The following is a 12,650-nucleotide window of genomic DNA, read 5'->3' as shown; positions in this document are numbered from 1 at the left end:
CAGTGGACCTCACTGCTGTGGTTATACTGTAGTAGGTCTACTAGCATCAAATGCTTACCGTAAAGCATTTGGTTTAAGGACTACTGTGGGGTTACTGTAGATTATGTTGTAGTGGATTAGAACCATAACATGGATATGTATGACTAAATAGCAAGAAAATATATTGGATTTAAGTTTGTGGCATATCTCTGTCGGGTTTTATTGTGACACTGCATTTAGGCCGGACGTACACAACATTATCCTTTTGAGAGATTAACCATTTTATCTCCATGTATTGTTCCAGTAATGTCCATTGAGGGAGGGGGAAATGAGAGTGTAAGGTTTCCTCTCCTCTAATAGGGATTTAGACAGTTCCACACAGGGGATGAGGGAACTGTAATGCCCCCTCTAAAAAACACTCTGTGTAGTGTGTGTGTGTGTGTGTGTGTGTGTGTGTGTGTGTGTGTGTGTGTGTGTCGCACGCCTCGTCACCAAGCAGGATACATAGATTACACCTGTCCTCTCCTCTCATTGTGCAGTCTGGGACACAGGCTCCCATGGGCTGCACTGCTTCACTGTTCAAACCCAAACAACCCTCACAAACACACCAGTTCAGGGAAATGGTTAATCTCATGATTCGTAGAAGGTGTTATGAATGCCAATGTCAAGTGCAGTATTAGGCCTACCAAATAAATAACCCATCCCACAAGAGATAAAAACATAGATTTTGTTGTGTGTGTTGTGTAGTGTTCACTTAAGTGATCAGGCTACTGCAGAATGATGGATAACCAGCTCAATGCTTGTTTGTTCCTTCCTGTGGTGGATGAATACAGCCTTTGAGTGGCTGGCGACTGTGAGTTATTTAGGAGGCCATTGTTTGGCGATCCTTCATGAGGAAGACTTGTTGATTTTCCCACTCATCTTCAGCCCCCTTTTGTCTGCTGTCTGCTTTGCTTCTGCGTATGTCACAGATACTCATGGGGCTGCTGTAGCTGTTCTGTATCACTCCCTGCTGTGAATCAATTCAGCTGGACAGCTTCAGACTCTGGCTTAACGTCGTCCTGGGGCACCCTCTTAATGTGGCCTTCTCCTCCAAAGTGCTGACACTGAAAAGGCACTCTGTAATCAATTGGATCCCAAATCCCACTTGATCTCTTGAGAGTGGGTGGCTTTCCAAGAACCCTGGGTAATGTGTGACTATCAAGCCCAGAATAAGCCAATATATTATCGCCAGTAGGTCTGTCTGTCTGTCTCAACGAAACATTGAAGCAGTCAGTAGGCAGGTCAACCAAGCACCAGTCACCATAGCTCTTTTGGGCTTCACTAAACCACTACGGCCTCATTCTCACACTAGCCTGATAGCTGCACTGTACGTTTTCTACTTCTCATCCCATTTGAGTTACATTTTCAGCCCTCTGTTAACGGGTGCCATTGGAAAAAAGTAATCCTCCCAGACAAGAGAGTCTAGTTAGAGAGAGATAAGATAAGACCAGACAGACTTTGTTTCAAATCGCTCCATTTCAGATTTGAAAAGTAGAGCTGGACCTGAGGACATGACCTTCTAACTGAGGGATGATGGGACATTATGAATGATGGATTTTGGTCCAGCCAGAGGACATGCTGCCCACTCTAGGGCTGTTTTAATCCCTTCGGCATTGGACTATTTTAGTTGTTTAGAAAGACTCTAAATAATAGATTTAGCTTCCAAAAATATCACTAATACATAGAGGTCGGGGGAATATTCGGAGGTCTTGTGGTCAACCATGCTGCATAATTTATTATTTGACATTCACATATTGTACACATTGTACATATTTCCATCTCTGACTGACATCTCTGAGAGATGCATACAAAGCTCTCCCGCGCCGACCATTTGGAAATATGACCATGACTCTATCCTCTTGATTCCTGCTTACAAGCAAAAACTCAAACAGGAAGTACCAGTGACGCTCTCAATTCGGAAGTGGTCCAATTAAGCAGATGCTGAACTACATGAATGTTTCGCTAGCACAGACTGGAATATGTTACGTGATTCATCCGATGGCATTGAGGAGTTAACTACCACAGACACTGGCTTCATTAATAAGTGCATTGACGATGTCATCCCTACAGTGACCGTACGTACGTATCCCAACCAGAAGCCATGAATTACAGGAATCATCCGCACTGACCTAAAGGCTAGAGCTGCCCCTTTCAAGGAGCGGGACACTAACCCGGACGCTTATAAGAAGGTCCCGCGTCAATACAGGACTAAGATCGAATCCTACTATACTGGCTCTGATGCACATCGGATGTGGCAGGGCTTGCAAGCTATCATGGATTACAAAGAGAAATCCAGCCACGAGATACCCAGTAACTGTAGAACATGAAGAAAGCGCATGTAGACTCAATTAGCCTAGCTGGTTAGCTAATTTAGCTAGCTACAGTATCTTAGCCAACTAGCTTCTCTTGGTTTGATGGAGTCAAGACAGGTACTACGTAATTATATTGGATGATAAATAACCTAGTTATGACAAGCTATAAGTTAGTCTACTAGCGCACGTCTGCTTGGTTGGTTGCTGCCTCTCCCTCCTCCTCGCTCCCATTTCACTCACTCAAAGTACACACACCGCAAGGCGCCTCCGCCACCTGCTCTAACTCGCGCTGTATCAGCTCTGGTTAATAACATAGCTTACAAATGGACTTTTCTGCTAATTCCCTCAATCGGATCCGACCACGTCTATATGGAACTGGACGTCTTCGGGTCCGTTTGGGAACGGGTCTTTATATTGAAAAAATGAATTTATGAATATTTGTCAGGGTGGGAAAGTCCCATGTCCATTATGGAACAGGTCCAACTTTTTAGACCTCTACTTGAGGCCAGACATAACAATCCCTGTCACAACAGACAATGCCAGGAGCATTGTTTATGATGTCACAGAAACTGGTTTTGGGCCACAAATAGGGTGCTTTTTAATTTAGCATATTTTGCCCCCAAAAAACTCAAATTAACTACAGTAACTGTTGGCTTTTCATTTTTTCGTTGTACCGTAACTGAATCCGAACCGTGACCCCAAAACTGCCAGATGTACCGAACTGTGGGTTTGGTGAACCATTAAACCACTACTGACGGCTGCATGTTAATTGCATTGGCAGGTCTAAAAGATGGCCCTGCCTATGATTTAGGTCCACACTGACAACCATACCGCAACCCTTTTTCTGAGGGTACTATACATTTTCCGTCTGTTCCTTGACTCATTAGCACTGATGAAGTTTAACGTTGAGATTGACCTTGAGCTACACCTTCTGGTTGTTGGCTCTGTTTCCACAACGTATCTTCTAATCCAATTCACCACCACAGATGTTGCCCCTTATTCTTTGCACTGTTGTGTACATTGCTGTTTTGTAGCGTCTGCTCTGCTTCCGCTAACAACTGAACAGATGTACAGTACAGCAGCTGTACAGCACTTGTGATGGCTGATCTAACCACTCCTCTCCGTTGGTCTCTAGCAGGGCCGTACCAGCACAGCGGAGGCAGCCCGAGCAGCAACAGCGGGCGCGGTGCCGCGACCATCCACTGTCTCCGCTGCCGGGAGGTCTGCAAGGGAGAGGTGGTGCGTGTGCAGAATTTCCACTTCCACGTCAAGTGCTTCACCTGCCAAGGTAAGACCCTCAGCTTCCTTCCTTTCTGTCGGTCTGTCTGTCTGACCGTCAGTCTGTCTGTCTGTGTGGCTGTTCTCTAGACAGCCCAGCCTCCACAGTACAGCAGCACTCAGCCAGTCCCATTAGAAACCATTAGCTGTCAGAGAGAGAGACAGAGATTATATGTCTCCATGACACCCCCTGGGCTGCTCAAAGGCTCTGATCAAGAGAAAAACACACAGCCTAAATAAAGGAATAGCAAGGGAAGCCTGCTGAGAGCTCACCATGGTAGACAAGAAAATAAAGACAAGCTCAACTTCCATCTTGTAATTTTTTCCTTATTATTAAACCTATAAATGAGCATTTCATATTTTCAGAATGCTCTTTTCTACTCGTATTTCACCTAAGACATGAAAAGTAGCTTGTAGTGCCTGTAACAGTCTGTATTTGTAAGGAGAAGAATAGGCAAGCCATTTCACCTCCCATTGTCAGGAAGGATTTTCAAAATGCCGGCGCTCACGTGGTCTTGTTTATTATGCAAGCTGTTGCTGTGGTAACGGTGTTAGGGGGCAACCTGCCTTAAATGATGGTTCCTCTCTCCGTCAGTATCAACCAATAGGAGCCCTTCCTGCATGCTCTGGAGCACAGCAATCGGGTTTGCCATTAGAACATTTCGAAATCTCCCTTTATCGCTCTTCTCTTTCTCGCTTCTTTTCTTCCTGTTTATCTCTCGCCCCTATCCCTTCTCTTTCTTTCATTATCTGTTCACTCTCTCTTTCTATCTCTGTCTATCTCTCTCTCTCTGTCTCTATCTTCCTCTCTGTCTCTATTTCTCTATCTCTCTCTCTCTGTCTCTATCTTCCTCTCTGTCTCTATTTCTCTATCTCTCTCTCTCTGTCTCTATCTTCCTCTCTGTCTCTATTTCTCTATCTCTCTCTCTCTGTATCTATCAGTCCCTGCCTACGGTATTTTCCTCTTGTTGTCTGTTTCCACCATTAGAACCAGCAGCAGCACTCCCTCCACCCACACTCTCTCATTCACTGTGCCCTACCAAGGCTAGTGAGAGTCTGAGAGCTGCAGACTGAGGGTGCTGATATGACAGCTCCAACTCCACCACCACAGACACCTCAGCTCCTGGCTGACCTGCCCTCCTCAGCCTCTCCTCCTACAGCAGAGAGGAGACTGGGCCCTGGGATGCGTGCTGGGGGTATGCTGGTGGAGATCCTGCTGAGGATTGTGTGTAGGGTTAGTCAGGGCTGGTGGTTGGTTGTGGAGGATGTGGATTGTGTGTAGGGTTAGGTAGGGCTGGTGGTTGGTTGTGGAGGATGTGGATTGTGTGTAGGGTTAGGTAGGGCTGGTGGTTGGTTGTGGAGGATGTGGATTGTGTGTAGGGTTAATCAGGGCTGGTGGTTGGTTGTGGAGGATGTGGATTGTGTGTAGGGTTAGGTAGGGCTGGTGGTTGGTTGTGGAGGATGTGGATTGTGTGTAGGGTTAATCAGGGCTGGTGGTTGGTTGTGGAGGATGTGGATTGTGTGTAGGGTTAGGTAGGGCTGGTGGTTGGTTGTGGAGGATGTGGATTGTGTGTAGAGTTAGGTAGGGCTGGTGGTTGGTTGTAGAGGATGTGGATTGTGTGTAGAGTTAGGTAGGGCAGGTGGTTGGTTGTGGAGGATGTGGATTGTATGTAGGGTTAGGTAGGGCTGGTGGTTGGTTGTGGAGGATGTGGATTGTGTGTAGGGTTAGGTAGGGCTGGTGGTTGGTTGTGGAGGATGTGGATTGTGTGTAGGGTTAGGTAGGGCTGGTGGTTCCAGACACAGGAGTCAGATGGTTGGAGTCTTACAATGTTTATTAATCCAAAAAGGGGTAGGCAAGAGGATGGTCGTGTGCAGACAAAAGGTCACAACCAGTTCAGAGTCCAATAGGTACCAAAGGGCAGGCAGATTCAAGGTCAGGGCAGGCAGGATGATCAGGCAGTGGTCGACACCGGGAAGACTAGCAAAAGAGAATAGAAAAGGAGTGCGTGGAAAAACACGCTGTTGACTTGACTAAACATACAAGACGAACTGGCACAGAGAGACAGGAAACACAGGGATAAATACACTGGGGAAAATAAGCGACACCTGGGGGGGGGTGGAGAAAATCACAGGGACAGGTGAAACAGATCAGGGCGTGACAGTGGTTGGTTGTGGAGGATGTGGATTGTGTGTAGGGTTAGGTAGACCTGGTGGACAGCAAGTGTTTTTCCTAACCTGCTGCAGGTCTCAGGCGTTTAGCTCAGAAACACAGTCTATCCACCTGATAGCCCACTGTGAGCTGATAGTGTCTGTCTGCCTTTCAGAGCAGATGTTTCCCACTGTAGTCTCATGGCTTTAGGCAGAGCACACCATGCATGGTCTTCTACACTGTGCATTTGTTTTACACTGGCCATCCTTAATCCTCATGACAAATCTAATCTCCACCTGTGTACTCCTCCCACACAGCAGATTTTTAGAAAGTTGTGTTGCAGCAGCGGTACTGAGTTGGTGAAAGTGTGCCTGACCTTTTAACTGAGCCAAACAACAAGCCTAAGCCCCTGTGTTGGAGTGGGAGTAAAATTGAATTAGGGAAGGAAAAAAACATTTTGTAAAAGCCTCATTGTTGTTTTGTTTTTTTGTCACGCAAGTTTGAAGTCCTCTGCTCGGGTTGGGATGATGTCCTTTTTCAGTGTGTTGTGTGCTAGCTGGGAGGGAGACAGTGAGAGAGGGTGGGATGCAGCGATGCACGGGGAACATCCACGCCAAGATGCCAATACAGACGGTCTGTAGTGTTCCGACAGCCCAAGCATGAAATTGATTTTCCCTCACCACACAAAAAGCCATTGATGAGTCTTGTGGTCGCCGAACGAGCCATCATCCCACACTGGGAGCCAGTGGCCAGATGAAAACTCAAACTCAAACGTTTCATATTATACCTTATCAGTGTGAGGAAGCGTAAAGAAATACAATGACATGAGCACCTGGAAAGAACTGAGCATGTGGAAACAGAATACCTAATATAGAATCCTGGAGTCAGCAGTCTATCCAGTATCCACAGTCAGCAGGTACCTAACCAAATCAGCTTCTTAGTCTGGGCCCTCTCTGGCCCTCTCTCGCTCTCTCTGGCCCGCATGGGCCTTCCCTGGCCCTCACTGGCCCTCTCTGGCCCTCACTGGCACTCCCTTTCTGAAAGATGTCAGGTCTGGTGTAGAAGCAGGTAGTTAGCACAGAGGGTCTCATCTCTCCAAGATATTAGTTACTGTTGTTGCAATATTGTGGACACTAGATTGTCTATGTTAATCCAGTATTCCTAAGAACAGGGTTTCCCAAACTCGGTCCTGCCCCGCCCCGGGTACATGTTTTGTTTTTTGCCCTTGCACTAAACAGCAGATTCAAATAATCAAAGCTTGATGATGAGTTGGTTATTTGAATCAGCTGTGTAGTGCTAGGGCAAACACCAAAATGTGCACCCAGGGGGGGCCGCAGGACCGAGATTGGGAAACCCACGCTGTAGAACACCACAGAGTTGCATACAAAGATGGAGGAGAACAAGTGAGAATTGCCTCTAAAGATGGGTGGCAGGTAGCCTAGCAGTTAAGAGCTTTGGGCCAGTAACCTAAAGGTTGCTGGTTTTCGAATCCCCGAGCCAACTAGGTGAAGAATCTGTCTATGTGTCCTTGAGCAATGCTGTTCACCCTTATTTCTCCTGTAAGTCACTCTGGATAAGAGCATTTACTCAAATGTAAGATAAAGAGAGAGAGCAAACTTCCCCTGTAGGTGTATGAGAAGCAGTGTGGTCATCTATTTTAGGAGGCCTAGATTTTAGAAGAAGGTATGTATTATTTTGTATTTTATTCAGATTAGCTGTTGTTGAAGCAGCAACTACTCTTCTTGGGGTCCACCCAAAACATAAAACATGACTTAATACAGAAGAACATCAATAGTCAAGAACAGCTCAAGGACTGAACTACACAAATGTAAAATAAGAGCAGTAGATAGCCTCAAATTCATTATGGATTTGGAGACTGTGAAGAGACCCCTGGTGGCATGTCTATGTTAGTTGATTATACAAATGTTTTGGAATTTTCAACACAATAGCATTTCTCACAAAAACAAAAATGTATGCAGTCAATCTTTCTTGTACTTACATTTGAACATTTTTACATTTTAGTCATTTAGCAGACGCTCTTATCCAGAGCGATATACAGTTGGTGCATTTATCTTAAGATAGATGGTGGGGCAACTACATATCACAGTCATAGTAAGTGAATGCACTGTAAGTCGCTCTGGATAAGAGTGTTTGCTAAATGTAATGTAAATGTTGTTCAGGGTCATGCCAAGGTTCTTTGCACTCTGGGAGGGGGTCACCATGGAGTTGTCAACTGTGATGGTGAGAGACTGACATACATACTGTTGACGTTAGCCTTCTGTGTACATTGAAGGGCAAGACATGCTGCTCTTTTCTGGGCCTGTTGCAGCATTTCTAGGTCCTTCTTTGCAGCACTTGACCATATCACTGGGCAATAATCAAGATTAGATTCAACTCGAGCCTGCAGGAATTGTTTGGTCGACTGTGGTGTTAAAAATACAGAAAATTTCTTTATCACAGATTGACCTCTCCTCATATTTACAACAATTGAATCAATATGCCTTGACCATGACCATTTACAGTTTAAGGTGACACAGCATGTACTACCAGATTCAGCTGAGGTCTAGAATTTAGGTAACCAAATACAATCCTTTTTGTTTTATAAATGTTCAGGACTAGGTTATTACTCGCCACCCGTTCCAAAACCGACTGCAACTCTTTGTTTAGCGTTGCAGTGATTTCACTAGCTGAAATAGGGTCAATAGTGCTGTGATTTCGCTAACGACCGTTATTGTCCTCAGGCAAAGAAACTTGGAGAAACAAAAATGTGTTAATAGACCAGAAAGAGAGTACCAAACCTCTCTGCCAATAACAACTAGTTTTCAGTTTCCCCTCCCACTCAGACCACTCCCAGACAGTCCTAGCAAAATTATTGCTTGAGAAATGGCTCTTTGCTACGAAGGTTTTTCTGTTTCTTTTTTTACCATTTTAATTAAAACAATCACAGTAAGGTACTTAATTGTCACCCAGAAATGTTTTGATATTGAGATGAAAACAGCTGCATTAGCCCTTTAAGGATTAAAGTAATTAATACTTTATAATATTGATTCAGTAGTTTTCCCTCAACAAGGGCTAATGATTCTCCGTTGGACATCGACATTCTGTTTAGATGAAATCTTCTACCGTATCAAGCCATGAACTCTTAAGTGCACTAATGAATCAACCATCTCTTCCAACTGGGTCTGTAGAGACTTCTCTTTTTGCCTCTGTGTTTCTAGCTTTGAACCTCACCGATCCACAGAGCCTATCTGTGTCAGAGACAATGCAATCTCTTGTTAGTTGTTGGGAGATGTGTTGGGAGATGTGAGTGAGCGTCCTTGGACAAACTCCAGGCAGTAGAAGGACCTGGCTGGGATTGAAGTGGGGAGGAGGCCAAAAAGGACAGTGAGGAGAGGCAAAAAAAAGTCATTTCTATACAAACAGTGTCTGCCAAACCATATATTCCCATTAGGCACCACTTGTGAGGACAGTATGAGTGGTGCCTCTAGAATGGAGGCTGTGGGAGGGAAAAGGAGAGGAGCAGGGCTGGACCAGCCCACTGTCTCTGTCTGTCAGTCCTGGGGGTATGGGGTGGCCCAGGAAGTCATCTGTCGGCCCATGGCGAGGAGGACAGAAGAGAAAAAAACAGGAGGGAGCTGCCAGTCTGTAGCCAGTCATACTGCAGAAATAGACCAGTAGCCTGCAGCTCCCACATTCATCTGATTCAAAAAACAAGCACACTCACACACCCACGCGCTCACACACGCACACACACACACAGACAGACACTCACCCACACTGGTCCAGTCTTCTTGGCATATACTGTAACTATTGTATCTAGATGAAAGAAGATAAAATGAACATGGTCTTGAGGAGGGGAATTTTTTGGACTCATTGACGTTTATGATGGTATTTATAGGGATGCAACGTATCTAGTAGTGCACTTCTCTCTAAATCATATCAAAGTTTATTGGTCGCGTACACAGATTTGCAGACATTATCGCAGGTGCAGTGAAATGCTGGTGTTTCTAGCTCCAAAAGTGCAGTAATAACTACCAATACACACATAATCCAAGAAATTAAAAGAAAGAAATTAAGACATTTCTGAACGAGCAATGTCAGAGTCCGGAATATATATATATATATACACACATGTGTATAGACATTATGGACAGTACATGAATAGAAAAGTTGGGTACAGCAGTAGTTATATAGGATGAGCCATGAATAGAATACAGTATATACTGTACATATAAAGTGGGTAAAACAGTATGTAAACATTATTAAAGTGAACAGTGTTCAATGACTGTATGCCTTTAGAAAGTATTCATACCCCTTGACTTATTGAACATTTTGTTGTGTTACAGGCTGAATTCAAACTTGATGAAATATATTTTTCTCACCGATCTACATACAGTACAATACCCCATATTGACAAAGTGAAAACATGTTTTTAGTAATTTTTGCAAAGCTACTGAAAATGGAATACAGAAATTTCTAATTGACATAAGTATTCACACCCCTGAGTCAGTACATATTAGAATCACCATTAGCAACGATTACAGCTGTGAATCTTTCTAGGTAAGTCTCTAAGTGCTTTGCACTCCTAAATTGTCCAATATTTGGCCATTATTCTTTTCAAAATTCTTCAAGCTCTGTCAAATTGGTTGTTGATCATCACTAGACAACCATTTTCAAGTCTTGCCATAGATTTTCAAGCAGATTTAAGTCAAAACTGTAATTCAGCTACTCAGGAACATTCACTGTCTTCTTGGTAAGCAACTCCAGTGTAGATTTGGCCTTGTGTTTTAGGTTATTGTTCTGCTGAAAGTTGAAAGAAAAAAGAAAGTTTAAAGATACCCAAGAACACAGTGGCCTCCATCATTCTTAAATGGAACAAGTCTGGAACCACTAAGATTCTTCCTAGAGCTGCCCACCCGGCTAAACTGAGAAATCGGGGGAGAAGGGCCTTGGTCGGGGAGGTGACCAGGAACCCGATGGTCACTCTGACAGATCTCCAGAGTTCAATCAGGCCTTTATGGTAGAGTGGCCAGACGGAAGCCACTCCTCAGTAAAAAGCACATGACAGCCTGTTTGTTGTTTGCCAAAAGGCACCTAAACGACCCTCAGACCATGAGAAACAAAATTCTTTGTTCTGATGAAACCAAGGTTGAACACTTTGGCCTGAATGCCAGGCGTCACGTCTGGAGGAAATCTGGCACCATCCTCACGGTGAAGTATGTTGGTGGCAGCATCATACTGTGGGGATGTTTTTCAGCAGCAGGGACTGGGAGACTAGTCAGCATGAATGGAGCAAAGTACAGAGAGATCCTTGATGAAAACCTGCTCCAGAGCGCTCAGGACCGGGCGAAGGTTCACCTTCCAAAGGACAACAACCCTAAGCACACAGCCAAGACAACACAGGAGTTGCTTCAGGATAAGTCTCTGAATGTCCTTGAGTGGCCCGGCCAAAGCCCGGACTTGATCCTGATCGAACATCTCTGGAGAGACTTGAAAATTGCTGTGCAGCAATGCTCCCCATCCAACCTGACAGAGCTTGAGAGGATCTGCAGAGAAGAATTGGAGAAACTCCCGAAATACAGGTGTGCCAAACTTGTAGCGTCATACCCAAGAAGACTCGAGGCTGTAATATCTGCCAGAGGTGCTTCAACAAAGTATTTATTCAACATACAAAATCTGAATTTCTCAAAACTACAATTTTGTTCATTTGAAGACATATTGTTTGGAACAAAATACTCTACAAGTACAGTACATCACATTTCCAGAGTGGGCTCTCTGCTAATTCTGAAGGTATGATACATTTTATGATCACCACAATACAGTGAATGGGAAAGGGGATTCAAAAGGAACTCCCTCTGCTGGTGACTTGCTGAATGTGCAATCCAGAAGGAGGACTGTGACTGGTTAATGGCCTATAATGTCAATTTCTCTGTATAAAATGGGTCATATCATTAACTTCTACGGGCTACGTGGGACGCTAGCGTCCCACCTGCGGGACACAGCCAGTGAAATATCAGGGCCGCAAATTCAAAAACAACAAAATGTCATAATTCAACTTTCTCAAACATACAACTATTTTACACCATTTTAAAGATACACTTCTCCTTGATGTAACCACATTGTCCGATTTCAAAAAGGTTTTACAGCGAAAGCAAAACATTAGATTATGTTAGGAGAGTACATAGACAAAAATAATCACACAGCCATTTTCCAAGCAAGGACATGTGTTAATAAAACCCAAAACACAGCTAAATGAAGCACTAACCTTTGACGATCTTCATCAGATGACACTCCTAGGACATTATGTTACACAATACATGTATGTTTTGTTCGATAAAGTTCATATTCGTATCCAAAAACAGCATTTTACATTGGCGCGTGATGTTCAGAAAATGTATTCCCACCAAAACTTCCAGTGAATGTGCACATCAATTTACAACAATAGTCATCATAAACGTTGACAAAATATATAACAATTATTTAAAGAATTATAGATATACTGCTCCTGGATGCAACCGCTGTGTCAGATTTTAAATAGCTTTACTGAGTACATAGCTCAGTCATCACTGCGAGCTATTCAGACACCCGCCAAGTTAGGGGCAATTTAAACTCAGAATTAGTATTAAAAATATTGTCTTACCTTTGCTGATCTTCGTCAGAATGAACTCCCAGGACTGCTACTTCCACAAGAAATGTTGTTTTTGTTCGAAATACTCCATATTTATGTCCAAATACCTCCGTTTTGTTCGTGCGTACAGATCACTTATCCAAAGGCATAACGCACGAGCGCGGAACCAGAGACGAAAAGTCAAAATGTTCCATTACCGTACTTAGAAGCATGTCAAACGCTGTTTAAAACCAATCTTTATGGTATTTTTAACCTCTATGGG

General features: G+C 44.0%; 1 protein-coding gene across 6 annotated transcripts in view; it reads left to right on the top strand.

Annotated features, from left to right (window-relative positions):
- Positions 1 to 12,650, top strand: part of LOC106567433 (actin-binding LIM protein 3) — a 135,116-nt gene that overhangs the window by 42,673 nt on the left and 79,793 nt on the right. For 5 of the 6 annotated variants that reach the window (XM_014136673.2, XM_014136676.2, XM_014136675.2 and 2 more), the window contains exon 2: positions 3,469 to 3,621. In XM_014136673.2, coding sequence (XP_013992148.1) covers positions 3,469 to 3,621 — 153 coding nt within the window. The remainder of the gene's footprint in view (positions 1 to 3,468; positions 3,622 to 12,650) is intronic. The other variant, XM_014136674.2, reaches the window with a different exon arrangement.

The sequence above is a fragment of the Salmo salar genome, chromosome ssa13 (genome assembly GCF_905237065.1).
Source record: "Salmo salar chromosome ssa13, Ssal_v3.1, whole genome shotgun sequence".
In the NCBI taxonomy this organism is placed as follows: Eukaryota; Metazoa; Chordata; class Actinopteri; order Salmoniformes; family Salmonidae; genus Salmo; species Salmo salar.
Note: the sequence above shows the minus strand (reverse complement) of the source record. Positions and strands in the feature narration are given on the sequence as shown.